Here is an 18,305-nt window from a genome sequence, read left to right as displayed (position 1 = left end):
CCCCAGTCCTGTGTACACACCGGGTGAAGATATATCCAGGAGGCCACTTACTGAATTAGAAAAGGCTATGCTATTTAGTTAATCTTTTTGCAAATCCTGTTCACTATCTCCTCGACATAATTTCAGTTTGAACCTCAGTCCATTTACTGTGTGTGGGGCTGGAGTATCTATGAGTTTAGGGAAAAGGTTAGACAGTAGCAGGTACACGGTGTTCAATTTAGAGAAAGGTGCCCGGGGGGATAGGGACCAGCTGCAAAACCAGTTCAGAAAGCAGGGAACGACACAACTTCTAGTGAGCAAAGCCAGGAGAGCTGGTGTCTTAGTTTGTGAAGCTCCTGGAAGTGTCTGTACTTCCCTCATTTGTCTGGTTCAAGACATGTTCTTGGGGAAAATTTGTGTTTAAGTGGTTGTGACCTTGGAGAAGATTGTGAGAGAGGAATCAGCGTGGTTTCCTTGAGAGAAGAATTAGACAGGATTCTGCAAAGGATATGTCTCTTCCTCTGTAAACCTGCTGTGAGGTGTAAGAGCAACAGAGGGGACAGGGAAGGTGTAAGGAGCTGGCATTACATGGAGTCTCCTGGGGAGAACAGTACCGTACTTCTACACAGTTGCTCAGTAAAGTCATAGTCTGCTTAATATCACCTCTGTGGGACCTCTGGAGAAATAGTTTGTTCCCTGTTATCCCCCACGTGACATAGGGGCGGATGCCATCAGGATATGTTTGAACTTCAGAGAGGCTGTGGTGTCCTCGGCCCAGGAGCTGGGTCCAGACCATGCCCACTGAACAGAGCCCTCATACTGCTCCTGGGCAGGTTTGCATTCGGATCCTGTCTGAATGTGGATTATCTCTGCTAAACATGCACTAGGGAGGTTGAAATATTCCCAGGGGACCCATAGGGTATCGAAGGTTTTTGTGAGTAATTCATGGCTCTGCAGAGATTGTTGTTGTTGTAGTCTTTTAGTTGGCAACTTAATTTTTCCTAAGGGTGAGACAAGTTTAAACACTAAATCCTTTTTACTGGCTGATGTAGTGGGAATAGGTAATATCCACCCACAACACAGATCCCCCAGGCTGTAAGGTGTCAGCACGTTTCGCATCATGTATTGGATTTTTTTTTTTTCTTTTACTAAAGGCTTTCTCCTCTCCCTGCTACTTCCCTCCCTCCTTTGTTTTATCCTAGTTGAAAAGCTGAACAATATTGTTTATTCCTTTATACTCTATTAATATTTATTGATCGCTTCTTGAATCTCTGCTGAGGAATAAGTATTTTCAGCAACATGTCTCTTGCTGTACAGCCCAGGGACCCTAAATAACAGCAGTGTTAACTTCTTCCTGATGGTTATTGGTGACCACCTCACCCAGTACATGCCTCTACTCGTGTGGGTGTGTAACTTCAAAGCTTATTTCTGGCATAGACAGTGAGTGTGGTGGATCTTGCTAGAAAAAGAGCCTGTTTGCCCTTTTTCTGCGATGTTTGGCTGTCTTGTTTTTCCCAGATGAAAGCATCCATTTTAAGAGTAGCAGTCATGCTAGTGTTATGGTCATGAACAGGTTTTATTTCCTGTGGTTCTTTAATTGGCAGGTACCAATTAATTGACGGGTACTTGCATGAGGAATAGGGAAATAATCTATTCTGGAATATATCACAGCTGTCAGTGTGAGACCTCCAACTTGTCCTTGTTTTTCCAGTGAGGCAGATCAAGCTGGTGAAAGGTCTTCAGTCCCTCCAAGTCTCCGAGAAAGGGACCGTCACCTTTGAGGTGGAGGTATCGCATGAGGATGTGGAAGGCATCTGGCAGAAGGATGGTGTTCGGCTGAAACCTTCACCAAACATCAGTATTGGTGTCCTGGGGAAGAAACATTCACTGACTTTTTCTTCAGTGACTCTTGAAGATACAGGACTCATCTCCTTCAAAGCAGATGGCATTCATTCGTCAGGGAGGCTCACTGTGACAGGTACACAGACCCAGAAGTCTCAAGGGTGGGACGCGGTTTTCTTCCCCTGACCCGGAGATCAAAGCTTTTGAGAGAGGAACAAACTTTCCTTCTAACTGTGAAGGATGTTAAACCCTAGACCACCATCAGTAATGTATCCTTCTAATGTCAACAGGATTATTGTAACATCATTCTCCACAGAACAACTCATGATAATCTGCTCAAAACAATATAATTTTGTTGTCACAAGTGTTATTAAGCATGGAAGCTAGGCTCTGACTATTCACTATTACTTGTGCCAGATGGTTCTGGAGACTTAATTCCCTACTAAATAGACTTTTTATCTTTTTTTTTTTTTTTTAAATCTTTTTTTTTTTTTTTTTCAGCAAACCTCTGGTAGACATCAGTGTAACTCAGAAGGACAAGGTCACATTCGAGTGTGAGCTTTCCAGGCCCAACGTAGATGTTAAGTGGTTCAAGGTACAGCACTTAATGGATAGTGGTATTTCAATTTCTGACTTCTCTGGAAGGGAACTAGGAGCGTTTAATTTCACTTGAGGTGATGTGAATCTGAGCCTTTGCATTGCTCTCCCGTCCCTATGTTCATTTACTTGCCCAGTTCATCACTTACTTCTGTTTGTTTACTGGGTGTGTTTATTGGGTTGAAAGTTAAGTTTTTCTGTTCTTGCACAGAGTGTGAGTACTGCTGTTGATAGCAATGTGGTCTTGTGCTTTACTTCACGCCTCACAGTTCTCACCCAGGATCTATAGCCTCACTGGGAACTGTGATTTAAGGTGAAGCCTCAATTCCCTTTGCACCTGACATTCATTCTGGGGATCAGCTCAGGCGTTTCATGTGCCTTCCTTGGGGCTTAGCGGATACTTCCCTTAAACAGCATTTCTTCAGTTCTTATTGCCAAGTCTGTACAGTGCCTTAAGCCTTCAAATAGCTAAGGTCAACCAGAAGTTATATACGTTCTTCGGCTATCCCCACTTCTTGAAAACTTTGCACTGAGCTTAAATTTCAGCACATCTCCCAGTAAATACAGTTCCATTAAGTCTAATGAGACAGGCGAATTAAGCACAGATCTGAATGTTTGTTTTGCTCACTGCAGACATAGAAGAGTTCATGGTGATCTAGTTTGGCCTTTTTCTCTTCTAGGATGGGAAGGAGCTCCAGCAAAGTAAAAAAGTGGGGATTATTTCCCAGGGAAATAAGAGAAGCCTCATTATTCACAAGTGTGAATATGAAGACAAGGGAACTTATACATGTGAAACAGCTGAAGACAAGACATCAGCTACACTAAATGTTCATGGTATGTTTAATTGGAGTAGGAAATTACATCTACCACAGTTATTTTTGACTACGCAGCAAGAAATGCTATGTGGATAGTTTGTGTATTTGCAATTACTCATTCTGGATAACTTCCTCTTCCTAGTGAGAAGGTGCTGGCAGAGCTGTCCTTTATCCTTAAAGGAGTATTTTTTGAAGAGGTGCTAACTAAGTTTTCCATTTATCATAAGTGATTTCTGGTCTCTGGAAATCAAGTGATGTTTCTAGATTCTCAAGTTAGCAAATGCCATACAGCCTGGCACAAAGCAGGGATTCAACAGCTGGTGCTGACATGGTTTGGTTTAGTTTCTGCCATTGTCACAGGGGGACATTGCCTGAATTGGGACTGGACAAGCTTTGAATATGATCTCAAGAAGTGCCCTACTTTTTAGGTTGTAAATGCTAAGGAAAGGATCGTGATTTCTGATTGCACCTCTCCTTTATGCTCAAGATAGTTTATCGCTCCGTTTGCTGCACTGTACAACCAGTTGAATGCCAGATGTGTTTTGTCACCAGGCTCTGAAGCACCAGAGATAAGCTAGTGCTGAAGGCCAGTTACTGAACGGACAGGTCTGCTGTGCCCTGGCAGATGTCATTTTCCCAGAGGGGCATCTGAAAAGACATATCTGCTCTTTCTTATTTCTTACTAGATGCTGTCCTTGTGTGGTCACAAGAGTTCAGCAATGTTTTTTGTGAACATCTGTTCTGTTGTGTTGCTCTGTTGAACTCTCCTTTTTCTCCCTGACTTCGTGATTGGGATGGGTTGCTGTTTGAGTGCTGGCTGGTTTGCATCTGAGCTCCGGTCCTGAGGCTGATCCAAGGTGGATTTCCTTTCAAAAGGAAAGATTTGCAGTAGCACGGGAATATGGATCAGCTCTGACAGGGTTATATTGAGTTCAGAGGATTATGAAGCAAAGGTATCTCCTAGATAAAACATGTGGCTGAGGTCCCTGTGGCTGATAGATTCCAGGCACACAAGAAGGGGACTAAGAGGAGAGTATGCCAATGAGACAGGATTACAATGACACAAGAGATTGTAGGTTGATGCTTAGTTTTTCTTGACAGATTTTCTTTCATGAACAAGTTTAATTTGTTTCAAAAACTGTATAAAGTTCCAGCACCCATAAAATCCTCTTGCAGTGATCTCCACCGTAGATGGTAGTTCTATCCATAGGTTCAAACATAGAAGGTATTTACTGTGGTGAAGAGAAAATCTACCCAGGAAGGGTAGTTGATCTAGAATAAAACACAGTCTTTTTTTTTTTTCCTATACAAGTATGCAGGAGATAAACACACCACACACTCGCTTATGGAGAAACTCCAGATAAATATTTGTCTCTCTGATTTCACAGCCCGAGATATCAAGATTATTAAACCACTAGAAGATGTGGAAGTGAATGAATATGAGAGTGCATCTTTTGTCTGTGAGATTTCACATGATGAGGTCCAAACCCATTGGTACAAAAATGACAACAAGCTGAAGGCTACTGACAATATCCGAATGCGTCAAGATGGTAGGATGTAAAAGGGGGATCTCATTCTGGAATGGGGGTGGCTTGGAGTAGGTGCTGGTAGGGAAGACTAGGCTGTCGACTAGACTGACCTCCAAAATCGAGTTAAGAAAGTTCAGTTAAGAACGTGCCCCATTTGTTTTGGGGTTGCAGCTAGGCTGGAACAGTGACATGGTGGGAACTTTTAATAAGGCAGACGGTGTCATTCTACTATCCCATGCTGCCAGCAGTGGGTAGGAGTTTGTATCACCTGACAGTGGGTGGGATCCTTCTGTCTGACATATGTTCCAGATGGTGGGGTCCACATTCACGCAGTCCTTGGAGGAGCTGAGGTTAGGTTATCCTTTGATACAAAGACATAGACATAGGGAATGGATGGCCTTGCTGCCATGAGAGCAGGTGGTGATGCACTGAAACCACAAGTGATGCTTGTCCCGGCAATGTGCCTGGGAGAGTGAAGCTCTTTTCTCAGGGGAAGCTATGTCTGGTTGTGTGTCTATTCTCAGGAAAGACCTATTCACTGACTTACACACGCGTCCAAGTTGAAGATGCAGCAGAGATCAAATTTGTTGCAGAAAAGGCAGAATCTCGCGCCCACCTTACTGTAAAAGGTAATTATGCTTTTCATGCCAATACTGCTTAATGTTACATGCTCATGTTACAAACCAACCAGCTTCCCTCACTTTTAACATGAAGAATGTTAAACAACTCCTAGAGCTTTCAGGGTAAAGAAAAGCTCCTGCCTATCTTACTGCATGTGAAATATCAGCCTCAGTGCTGGGAATTTACTTTTGTTAAATAACACAGTTTCTTTTCTCAGGAGGTTGATTTTGTACCCTAAGACATTAAAAATCATGTTTGAACTTCGAAGGACAAAAAGCTTGACTTTTTCCTTAATTTTCTCTTTCTGGTGTATGTTTAAAAAGAATACAGCACTTTTTTAAATGTGTGTTTACTTAACTTAATGTTTTGCGTAACTTAAACGGTGTGATAGAGACTGAGAGAAGGAAGACATTTGGATTAACACACAGATGAGGAGCTCAGGAAATTTGAGATCAGTCCCTGGCTTTGCCATAGCACTGCTGTGTAGCGTTGAGTAAATTATCTATTATCTATACAGTTCAGCCACTCAAGTGGTAAAATATGGATAAGAAATTTTCCTTTGATTAGCTCTTCCTCCGCTATGTGTTAGTTGCGTGGGGATAGCATAGCGGGGATTCCTGTCATCATTCAAATAACTCAACATAAAAGAAATAGTGCTAAGAAGTTTTTAATTGGCAGCTTTCATGGAAACTGTACTGATTATTCAATCTTTTTTAAATCCTTTTAGAGCTGCCTGTAAAAATTGTGAAGCCTTTGCGAGATAAGATTGCTCTTGAAAAACATCGGGGATTCCTGGAGTGCCAGGTGTCTCGTGCCAGTGCCGAGGTTAAATGGTATAAAAAGGATGTTGAAATTCACCCTAGTGACAAATACGAAATTGTGAGTGATGGTGTCTATCGGAAACTCATCATCAACGATGCAGATTATGAAGATGAGGACATGTACACTTGTGATGCCTTTGATGACAAAAGCACTGCTAATTTCTTTGTTGAAGGTAATAAATCGGGTTTTTTTCCCCTCTAGGATGCACTAGAAGGACTGGGTGATTCATTTACTATGAAAACATAGTATTAAATATATTAGTATTAAATATAAAAGTATTTGAATTCAATATTGATTTATTCTGAAGTCCATTATAATCTTTTGGGGATTATAAGGTCAGGAACATCCCGGAAAATGAATATATGGTATATTCTACTAAGGAAAGTGATGAAATTCCTGTTCCAGAGAAGTTTGTCATCAGATGTGTTGTTCAGAGGAAAGTTGCAGTAACTAGTCAAAGTTTTTTCTATAATCAGCATCTACATTTCAGTGAATCTATTGTGCCAAGTATTTCATATCAGGATAGGCAGGTGGCTTTAGAAATAGAACTGGGAGTCAGATGGTCTGGATTCTCTTGAGGCAGTGTCACAGTCTCACTGTCTGACCTGTGACCAGAAATATGTTTGGGTTTGTATAGAAAAAGGTGATTTAAGGCCTTTTTAGCTAATAACTGCAGTACTCAAATGCAGAAATGATAACATGAGTGTGCAGGCTGATAATGGAGTAGTTCTTACATGACTCCTAAATCCCTGCTTTCTTTTTCCATCCAGAGCAATCCATTAATATTGTAAAGGAATTGTGTGATGAGGATGTGACTGAGCCTGAAGAAGCCAAGTTTGAATGTGAGATATCCATTCCATCTGTGAAACCCCCCAAATGGTCTCTACGCGGAGAAGTCTTACAGGCTGGCAGAAACATTATCATGCATCAGGAAGGCACTATCCACAGGCTGAAAATACTCAAAACGACTGCTGATATGACAGGCACTATTCAGTTCTCCATTGGCAAATCCAAATCCACTGCAAACCTGCTTGTCAGAGGTAATGTGAGAAGTCCTGTCTTGAATTAGGTCACCAGAGATCCTCTCACAGTCCCTGGAAAGTAATTTTTCATACATACTGTCTAATGTTCAGGTTCCACTGGTTGGGTTCTTGGAAACGTACGTGTACTTGGAAGATCTGCTTAGTGTCCAATTACAAGTTGTTGGATGCACTAAGACAGCAGTGTCTTAGGAAGGGATCTGATTAAATGACTTTGGTGTACCTGTTATTCAACTTGATATTTAAATCTTTTGAGCTAAGGCTGGGTTTTAGTTTATTTTTTTTTTCTTCTTGACTTTACCAAAGAGGACAGAACAGATGAAATTTGCCAGAAGAGTTTGTTTTGTCCCTCTTTTGAACTAGACAAGTTTGACAGCTCATTTACTTAATCCACTTTGTCATTGACTTAATCAGGGACAAAGCTGCAAGGCTTTTTATCTTCCACTGTCACCATAGTAAATATCTCCAATCGCATCCTGAAGACCTTGTTTTGCTCTTGAATAAAAACTTCAATTAGAGAGCAATTCAGTAAGCACTGAACCAGAACTGGACCATGCATTTGGTAGTTATTATACTTAATTATTATACTTTTCTTGTAGAAACTGGCATTCCCCATAGATCATTATGTTTTAGCTTTAAGGCAAATCAGGTCTGTAACAGAAACCTGTAGCATCATCTGAGCAATTCACAAAAGAGTTGTGAATGACAGACGTGAAACTAGTTGGCATGAAATACATATTGGAAACTTTCTTCTTCTTCAGACTGATCTTTTCTTATTTCTCAACCCTGCTTTGCAGATTACCACATACAGATCACCAGGAAAATGGAGGACAAGACAGCTCTGGAGCGCCATTCAGTGATCCTGTCCTGCGACTTCAGGCCTTCTCCAAAGGTTGTAAAGTGGTTCAAGGGCCACACACCCATTGAGCCCTCTGAGAAGTACAAAATCAAGCGGGAACAGCATTCAGCAGAGCTCAAAATTTTGAAGGTGAAGCCCGAAGATGCTGGTGTGTACAAGTGCAGGGCTGGAAATGCAGAGACCGAAGCCACGCTGACCGTTGAAGGTACAAAGAGTTTTCAGCAGGGAGGTTTGCCTCTTGAATGGATATAAGGAGGAAATTTTTACGATGAGCGTGGTGAAACACTGGTACAGAGTTGCAGTTGCCCGGAGAGGTGGTACATGCCCCATCCCTGGAAACATCCAAGGTCAGGTTGGACAGGGATTTGAGCATCCTGATCTAGTGGAAGATGTCTCTGCCCATTGCAGGGAGGTTGGACTAGATGACCTTTAAAGATCACTTCCAACCCAAACCATTCTATGATTCTATGCTATCCTTATGTTTCACTCTGGCTTTCTCTTCTTCAGTAGAGGTAGATTCCCACAGTTCTCTTCTGCTACATTTATATAAATGCAGTATTGTAATTGAACTCTGCACTGTGCTGATACTCCATGATACTGAAGTCCAGCACTTACCATGAAGTAGGTAATGCATGTAGAAAGGCACCATCTGAGTAAAGCAGAAATTCATACATCTTTCTCAAGGCACATTATTTTCTATTTCATCCAAGGAACTATGGTACCTCTTGCTAAAAATGTCCTTTATGTTAAACTGCTACAGGCCTCTGATTCTGATGTTCTTCATCGTGGTCTTCTTTTCCTGGCCTTTGTGTCAGCTTCTATATCCGCTATACGTTTGTTATTCATAATGATATTCTATCTCGTCCTGGTATGGCACTATTTATAGCTAGTTTTTCACTGCTGTTGAAACTGTAAGAAAAGATGACCACTGTGCAACTTTCAGCAAGACTTGGAGGTTATCCCCTGAACCATTTCCAGAAGTCCAGGGAACATCTCCTGGTAACAGTTTGGCCTTGCAGAGGTTCATCCAAATAACAACATGATTTAAGATTCCCAAACCCTTCTCTGAGTTAGCTAGTCCTTGAGAAACAGCACTTCATGAGTAGAGACGTTGCAAAGTGAAACCTCTGGCCAAGGACTGGGAAAGAAAACAATTCCATTCCTGTTGCTTCCTAAACCCGAGCAAGTTGCTTAATCTCTTTGTACTTGCTGTTTGTGGCCAAACCCGTTGTCTTCACCTCATTCTCCATGTTTCTGTGGCAGTGGCAATTTAGTTATAAACTGTATGTATGTGTGTGTGTGCAGTGACAAGCACACAAGGATTGGAGCTCTGTGGAATACTTAGGCATCACTGTAATATCATTACCATTTTAGAAAAAATTCCTTATTTTGAATTTAAAGAAACCCCAAACAGTTTTATGTGTAAAGGGAGAATTGAAGGCTCCAGACAATATAGTCTTTTTTAATGGGTGGGGTTTTTTGTTGGACTAAATGCAGAACCAAGTCAATGAAATTTAATGACCCATGACCAGAATAAACCATCTCATAAACTCTGAACATTAGGAAATCTATTTGTGGTAACAATACTGGTTTATGATACCAGTGGTGATGGTGCACCTTGGTTTCCTACAGCCCGCAATGTAGAAGTACTCAAACACCTGCAAGATGTGGAGATTGAGGAAGAGAGTTCCGCTGTCTTCTCCTGCGAGCTGTCTCATGATGATGAGGATGTGGAATGGTTCCTCAACGGCACCCTCCTTTACACCAACAATTTCAACGACATCAGAAATATCCACAACTGTTACACGCTGACGATGAAGCACGTCAAGCCTGAGGATGCTGGCACAGTGACAATGAAGTCAGACAAAGTGTCAGAGAGCGTGCGTCTGAAGGTGATAGGTGGGTTGTGATCACACACCTCCTGAATATTAAATAAGAGTTGGAAAGGAGCTCTTATTTACCATACCCATACAGCAACCCTGCTCGTAAGCTTCGCTTCTCTGGAACTGAGTAATAAGTGTGCTCTCTTCCAGTGGAAGTTTCTACTGTAGCTGATGGTTTTTCTAAGGAACACTTTCCATAGCTATTTAAGATCCTTTTTTGCTTCTTTTCAGGATAGTCTCAAGAGCAATTTCCCTTACTTGTATGTCTCTTCAATAGCATATACTCTATAAACTGCTGTTTATAAAGATTTTTGTCTACAAGAAGCTGAGCTTCAGTGTACCTCCAAGGGTAGGGCACACCTCTGAGTACATCAGTTCTGGAGTTGGACTGATTCATCAGAGAAGGCAGTTTGCTGCTGTTCTTAATACACCTTAAAGTATGGTCACACATCTGAGTTGCTGTGTTTTGACATGTTCTTGACCATCAGCTAAGCCACAGTAAGTTGTGTGAAATATTTTAGGTATGTTAGAAACATGAGGTAAAACTCTCACCAAAATTTCAAAATCACATTTTCCTTAGCAACACACCCATACATGTATGCTCAGGTAAATGATGGTGATTTGTTATCCTAAAATAACTCCTTTATGTATCTGGAAGCATGAGCGGGAAATGTTCTGAGCCATTCTCTCTGAAAGTCAGTCTGACATCTTCCATATTCTCTTAGAGAACCTTCAGTGATTTCCTTTGCATTTTGCCTCCTGATCATAACTAATTTTTTCTTCTCAGTATATCTGAATAATTTGACTCATTTACTCTATGCACTCAGAGAATGTGAAGGATTTTCTCTTCCTTCTTTCTTTTATAGCTGGTCAAAAATTTCCTCTGTATAAATATTTTCAGTGTCAAATATATTTTAAATTAGATAAAAGGAATCAATAAAACAAAGAGGCAACAGCAAAAATGTTCAGGAGAATGAGGAGAATGTGCAGCATATGCTTGTATTGCTGCTCCTACTGCTTCATGAAAAGGAGGTGACGACTCTCTGGCTTTAGAAGACCTACATCCCCATTACTTGTCTTTACACATTTTCCTTCTAACCAGCTGACTCCTTTCCACCTTTAGATTGCTGCGATGAGAAAGGACGTTCCCAAAGAATATTTTCTGCTCCTCCATGCAGAAAAGGATGCAGACAAGGACTTCCTTACATCTAGTCTACCATCCATGGCAATGCAGCTTGCCTCTCTCCTTTCCTTCATCCTCCCATTAATAAATTCCGATTTCCTTAAAACTCATTCCAATCATCAGGTGTGAGACCGCTTTAGGTTCTGCACTGGTATCATCAGCATTGCCAGTGATTTACTTAAATACCCTTTAAATATTTGGTAGCAACTGAAAATGGCTTGACTTAAATATCCTGGTTGTTCTTTGTTTTGCACATTAACTTTCAGAGAAGCCTGCTGTCTTCATGAAGTCCTTGGATGATGTTTTTGGTGAGGAGCGAGGTATGATTAAACTGGAATGTGAAGTCTCCAAAGAGAAGGTCAAACCCGTTTGGAAAAAGGATGGTGTGAAGCTCACTTCTGGTAACAAGTATGAACAGATACAGTCTGGAAAGACCCTGTGCCTCCTTATCCATGACCTTGAAAAGACAGATGCAGGTTTATACACATGTGATATTGGCACTGATGTTGCCAAGTCAAAGGTCAGCGTTCAGGGTAAGTGTTGTAGACAATGGTCAGTCAAGGGGTACTGCAAATATGGGTGGGCTTGGTCACTTTGACAACTACTCCTCCATGAGGCTTACATAACATGGTGATCTCTGAAAAATCGCTGCTACTCTTTGAAGTAAGTATAGCTGGTGTTTCAGTGAAAATCACATGTCAAGAATGTAGTGGCAAGATTTCCTTCCTGAACATCCTTGAGGTGCAGAAATCCTCCCAGAAGAGCAAATAATTTCTAAATTAAAAAAATGAAACAAAACAAAAAACTAACAAAAAAACTCAAGCTGCTTGTGTTTCATATTTTTCAGTTATTAATTTGGATTCTGTTATGGGAACACAAAAGTAGGACACCATTGAGTATTGAAGAACCCAGCAGCTCAGCCTGTCCTTTCATCTTTGTGGTTGCTTGAAGGAAAAAGGGGTGTTCATGGCTTTCAAACTCATATTGATAATAAGACAAATTTTGAATATGTCTGATTTGAACACCAGAAGGGATAGGATGATGGCAAGTTAACAAATATGGGAAAATGGGAACATCCCATTTCTCATATCAGCATGGAGAAAAGCCTCACACAACATCCCAGAGGCTTCCTGTCTGACAGCTTTTCTCCCCTCTAGCTCATTAAATCTTGTCTCTTCTCCACCAAGTGAGCTGTTCTTCATACAGTCCTTCCAGGAGATTCATATGTCCCCCTTTCCATAGCTTTGTGGTGATTCTGAGTGGATAATGCCTGAGAAATCCTTCCCATGTCAAAATACATCTGTAAGGAATGCACTGCTGTCCTGACAATCCAGTAGATAAACCAGCCTGATGAACTAAAAATGTCAATGCTGCTACTCATGACAGTTATAAAAGCCTTTTCTCCTTGTATTAGCCTAATTTTTATCTTCCAGAACTGAACATTGGCATCACCAAACGGCTTAAGAACACTGAAATCCAAGAGGGAGAAGATTGCACTTTTGAGTGTATTTTGTCCCATGAAAGCATTGACGATTTCAACTGGACACTGAACGGGAGCAAAGTGGAAAGTGGTGGGCGATTTAAAGCCTCTAACATGGGTCGGAAATATACGCTCAATATCAAAAGTGTGGTTCCTGATGATTCTGGGGAAGTAATTTTCACTGCTCGTGGTTTAACCTCCAAGGCTTCTCTTGTTGTGAAAGGTAACGAGATCAGAAAGGCTCTGGGGTTTTGATTTCTTGGGTGTTTTCATAAGGTATGTCAGTAAACCATGAAGACAAACTCTTGTTATGATCAATGTGACTGGCAGCCTTCTCTGTGAGCCTTAAAGCACTGAGATTTTTCCTTAAAAACACATGAAAGGCTGAAACTTTTATAGATATTTGAGAATTGCAGAATACACTGGGTAGTGTAAATGTACAGACAATTAATACCCAGACTGTGTGCATCAGAGATAATCACCCAAGGCTCCCCGGGTAGTCAGTGGAGAGGAGAAATAGATAGTTTTCAGACATAGCCCGTCATCCACAGTTTGACCTATATAGGACATAACAAATTCTTCCTTGAAGTCTATTGCCTGTACTTAGCAGATAACTGCTGACTGTAGAGCAGCCCTGGAGTACGTGCCTCTGCTACTTACCTCTGTGGTGTAGATATCTGTATTCAGTGAGATAGATCCCACCATAACTGCACGCCTACAGTAACTTCAGTGATGACAAAATAACATCCCCTGAAATGGATGCCATCAGAACAAATACTCAGTTTCTGTAAGCAACCATTGATATTCACTGAGAGCCCATAACTACAATTAGTATGTACTAAAGGGCAGGACTGCTTTACCCCTCCTTCCCTAACATAATATGAGTAATTCGCTGGGGAGTCTGAAAGCTTGCTGGATATTCGAATTGCAAAATCACCAACTATACAGTGAGCGTTATATTTATTCAAGATTCCCTTATTTTTTTCCTTCATCAGAAAAACCTACTGAGGTTACAAAACAGCTGGAGGATAAAACATCAGCAGTGGGGCAGGACATCAGCCTGAGCTGTGAATTGTCAAAACCTGATGTGACCATCAGGTGGTATAAGGATGGCAAAGCAATCCGAAAAAGCCAGAAATATGACTTGCACCAAGAGGGAACACGGGCTTTTCTGATCATCCATGACTCCACGGTCAAGGACAGTGGGGAGTACACCTGTGAGACAGAGGTGTCTAAAACTAAAGCCAGGATCACAGTTCAAGGTCAGTTGAAGCATTCATAGGGGCTGGCATGTACAGAAGTTGGCGCAGATATCTATGACCTGTGGGACATGTTCTTCTCTTCTGTCTCTCCAAACAGGATCAATTTTTAGTTTTCAAAAAATGTCATAGATTAAAATCTTTAAAAAGACCTCTGGAAAAAACACCTTGTAGGTACTGAAGAATCTTATGTGCTACATAATGAGATAATCAAAATTGTCAATTTGAATTCATCTTTTTTGAATATGGGTGACCCAAAACTGTGTGCAGTCTGCAAGATGAGACTTCACCACTACCTCTACAATATCATTAAACTTTTCTGGAAATATTTTCCCTGATTTGTCCTGTGACTGTAGGCAGACCTGGTGATTTTCTCAGATCCATTCCATCTGATAGGATGAGAAAAAGTGGCCTCAAGGTGTGCCGGGGAGGTTTAGATTGGATATTAGGAAAAACTTCTCCACTGAAAGGGTTGTCAAGCATTGGAACAGGCTGCCCAGGGAAGTGGTTGAGTCACCATGTCTGGAGGTATTTTAAAAATATATAGATGTGGCACTCAGGGACGTGGTTTAGTCATGGACTTCGTAGGGTTAGGTTTACAGTTGGACTTGGTGATCTTAAGGGTCTTTTTAAACATGGATAGTTTTGTGATTTTGTATTCTGTGATTCTACATGTGGGGTCAGAGAGACTTCAAGACCACCTAGGACTTGTTTGAGTAATAGATTTGTGTTTCTCTTTTTTGTTTTTTTTTCCCTTCCCTTCCCTTCCCTTGCAGAAAAACCCAATTATTTTGTCAAGGAACTTTCAGATCTGAAAGTCAATGAAACTGAAACGGCAGTTTTTATGTGTCAGAGTGAGAAACCTGCATCCTCTGTGGTCTGGAGAAAAGGCATAGCTGAACTCAGGACTGGCAGGAAATACGAGATCACACAGAAAGGACAAGTCCTCCAGCTGACCATAAATAACTTGGAGAAAAGTGACAGTGACACTTACACCTGCGACATTGGTGATGCCCAGTCCAGAGCCAAGCTAGTTGTCCAAGGTATGCATGAGAGGAATATGACTGTGCATCCCGTTCCTCTAACAGGAAACATTATATGCACAGGCAGATCTGTTTTTCATCACACGGGTAACAGATCCACCGATCTCTAGCTCTGTCTCGCTTGTGATGTATATACTCTGCACAGGACGTGTGGACAAAAACGTTTTGCTGGGCATGCAGAGCAACTTGTCAGTTGGAAGCAAATTACATCTGGAGTGCTTTGGGTATGATTTAAAACCCAAGATGCTGATGTGAGGGGAGGCTGGTGTTCCTGTGTGAACATATGGATATGATTCAGAGTGCCTGCTATTAGATGAGGGAGAAATTATTCTGCTTCCAGGCTTTTCTCCATGCCCCTTGTTGCCTCTTTCCAGTAGGGGTTTCTCAGAGGGAATGGGTGAATGAGTATTCCAGGGATATCTAAGTGCTTAATGTCCCTCTGCACCTTAAAGATGAAGGGCACAACCCAATCTCCAGCTGAAGAGGACAATCCAGCAGCTTTTATTTGAAGCTACAGGCAGTAAATGAGCTGTGATGGCCAATGCTAAGAGCAGGGCAAAGTGTAAGGGGAAGGAGTGAGATCTGGTGTTCCTCGCAGTTCCCTCATCGGAGCTGCAACTGGGAGAATCCCTTGAGCTGAAATTGATGAAACAGTGAAAATAATAGGAGGGGCAATTCAAGAATAGTCACATGTAGATGCAGTGGCAGTATCCACTTATTAATTATTACAGTTAGTTTTAAAGACTAGGGGGTAAAGCCAGACTCCTCCACCTCAGATCATCTACTAGAGCAGCCTTGAGAAGCAGGGAAATGTGCTTAATCCCCATCATGGCCTCGGGATCCGAGCTATCTGAATTCTCTGCAAGGTTTCTATCACCAACTTTTCTGAGCGGCAAAATACTTCCCTGTGTCACAAAGCTCAAAATAAAGTAAAAATTCCCTGTACTGGTTTTGTAAGTAGGAGCAACATCAGATATATTTTTGTATACAGCGATAACCTTATTTCATTTATTTATTTATTTATAGTTGTGTGCATATCTATCTATGCTATACAGGCAGGTTTTCAGGGCTCTTGTTTTGGTTCTTTTCTCCCTAAAGCTGCAGTCAGACGTTGTCTCCATTCCCCATTGTGCTTATGGTTGGACTTAAGCTCAAAGAAGGTGGGGGCTGGGTGGTCCTCTCCCATAGAAAGCAAGTTATATTTGCCCTAGAAAAATGAAGGGGTTGTCACGGGAGGGATCATCTGCTTATTGATGTCTAGAGCCCAGTGATGCTGTCGAAGACTCATCCTTCCAGCCTTTTCAAGTAGTTTCATTAGGAGAAACTTTATAACACTGGATTTGCATTGTACTGGCTGCCTGTTCCGCTATATGCGTTCTGGTGTTTTGAAGTTGTCTTCATCCTATTTTGGTGTGTGTCCTGTATATATTATATTCTTGTGAATGGTTTTTGTGTTCAATAACAGGGGAATTCTGTTTAAGTCTTCTGTATCACAAACATTTTTCTTTCTTGAAATATTCACATGGGAAATCTTGGAATTTTCCATATCGATTTTCATGCTAGAGACTGAAGATTTCAGTAATTGATGTATCTATGTTCCTTTCAGGCCAGAAAGTGCTAATAACAGAAGACCTGGAAGATGTCACTGTGTTAGAAGGAGAATCTGCCATGTTCAAATGCAGAATCTCTCCTGTAGACTATAGCAAAGTGCAGTGGTTTTTGGATAAAACCCCACTCCATACCAATGAGCTTAATGAGATCCAGTCTCAGCCTGGTGGATATCACTTGCTAACATTGAAAAAACTGTCACTGAAGGACTCGGGGGTCATTACATTTGAAGCTGGTGATAAGAAAACATCTGCCAGTTTGGTTGTTAAAGGTAATTCAATCATAAAAACTCCAGGAGAGGAAAGAATAAGTAGAAATAAGTATGGGTTAATGTGGGTAGGTGAAAAGAACAAAAATGCTACAAATTTGGCCCTGTCATATGTATATCTGTGTATGTTCAAGAAAATAGCATTACTTATATAGTTAAACTAGGGCTGAGGAATGAATGCTTTGTAATCCTGGCCAATTCTCTGTGTGTTGTTGGACCTTAGATGGGAATGTTATATTGTTAGTGATGGTGCATTGGATGCCTTGACCAGATTTCCCTGAGCCAAGCTGATAGGGTGATGATAAATGAGGGGAAATCAATACATTCAAGGCAGGGGGCGGGGGAAAGTACAACCAATAAGTTTTAAATTTAGTTTTCGTTGTTTGAAAAGCAACAGAGTGTATACTCTGCCATTCATTGTTGACAAAGAATCGTTTTCTCTGGGAAAGTTAAACTGAGTTAAAACTGCAGTGTTAGTCCACTTCTGTAGTGAGAGAGTAAAATGAATCCAGAGAGCTCAAGAGTGCAGGATTAGAGAGGTGTTTCTTACTGGAAACATAAATATTTCTCGTTACCCAGAGATGTAAAACACAGAGTCTCTACTGTGTCAGATCATGTTCTTATTCTTACCAGAATCACCATGTTTCTTGCAAAGAACTTTTTTTTTTTTTTAAATTGGAAAATTTGCTCAAATTTTGCCATGCTACAGAAATGTAAACAGATTTTTTGTGAAGACAAATGAAAGATCTTTTTTTTTTTTTTTTTTTTTTTTTTTTCTCCCCAAAAGGCTGACTCCTCTTGGTAATGCTAATATGTGTTGCTATAGTACCAAAAATGAGTTTTGGTCTCCTGATTGATTGGGTTTTTATGAGCTAGGGGGGCATAAGATCTGCCTTGACCAGTTTAGCTGTTGGTATCTAGTTTAGGCTACTTCTATAAGCTGTGTAGAAAGATAAGCACTTCCAGAGAGCAGTTCATCTTTTCTGTCCTAACAGCCTATTTTGGGAGTTAATATCTGGTCTCTGGAGGTGTTTGTCACCTTCCAGTGGTTGTAGAGACACTTTACATGACAAGTCTGAGCTATCCCCGTGGTTTTTAGAGGGCTCATGATGATGAGAGAAGATCTGCTCTGCATGACTGGCTTTGAGAAACCTGTATTGCACCTGACTCTATGCAGAATTAACTTTTCCACATTCAGTTAGAAGGTTTAAATGAATCAGCTCACAGGTAAAAGGGCTTAGAAAAATCATGTCTCCATCTTGTTCCTATTTAACAAGATGTGAGAGAGATCTTATTGATGTTCTTCAACAAGGATACTGTCTTCTCAGCTTCTCCCAGATGACATTAGGTATTTACCAAACAACACCTCATGGCACGACTGGTGCCTTCCAGAGGTCCTTATGGTCGTAAACACCAAATTATTTGTTACTAACCTTGACCTGTAGTTTTGATACAAGTAATCTTGTATGTAAATCTC

The 18,305-nt window shown here is 41.0% G+C and overlaps 1 protein-coding gene across 1 annotated transcript in view; it reads left to right on the top strand.

Annotated features, from left to right (window-relative positions):
* The window catches only part of OBSCN (obscurin, cytoskeletal calmodulin and titin-interacting RhoGEF), a 184,822-nt gene that overhangs the window by 44,446 nt on the left and 122,071 nt on the right, over positions 1-18,305 (top strand). The window contains exons 18-31 of the mRNA XM_026842630.1: positions 1,691-1,973; positions 2,323-2,416; positions 3,099-3,252; positions 4,622-4,783; positions 5,287-5,391; positions 6,111-6,377; positions 6,976-7,245; positions 8,043-8,309; positions 9,737-10,003; positions 11,437-11,703; positions 12,604-12,873; positions 13,646-13,912; positions 14,686-14,952; positions 16,559-16,831. Of these exons, the coding sequence (XP_026698431.1) occupies positions 1,691-1,973; positions 2,323-2,416; positions 3,099-3,252; positions 4,622-4,783; positions 5,287-5,391; positions 6,111-6,377; positions 6,976-7,245; positions 8,043-8,309; positions 9,737-10,003; positions 11,437-11,703; positions 12,604-12,873; positions 13,646-13,912; positions 14,686-14,952; positions 16,559-16,831 (3,213 nt within the window). The remainder of the gene's footprint in view (positions 1-1,690; positions 1,974-2,322; positions 2,417-3,098; positions 3,253-4,621; positions 4,784-5,286; positions 5,392-6,110; positions 6,378-6,975; positions 7,246-8,042; positions 8,310-9,736; positions 10,004-11,436; positions 11,704-12,603; positions 12,874-13,645; positions 13,913-14,685; positions 14,953-16,558; positions 16,832-18,305) is intronic.

This window comes from Athene cunicularia, assembly GCF_003259725.1.
Source record: "Athene cunicularia isolate RWA chromosome 2 unlocalized genomic scaffold, athCun1 chr2_part1, whole genome shotgun sequence".
In the NCBI taxonomy this organism is placed as follows: Eukaryota; Metazoa; Chordata; class Aves; order Strigiformes; family Strigidae; genus Athene; species Athene cunicularia.
This window is presented reverse-complemented; position numbering and strand designations above follow the sequence as displayed.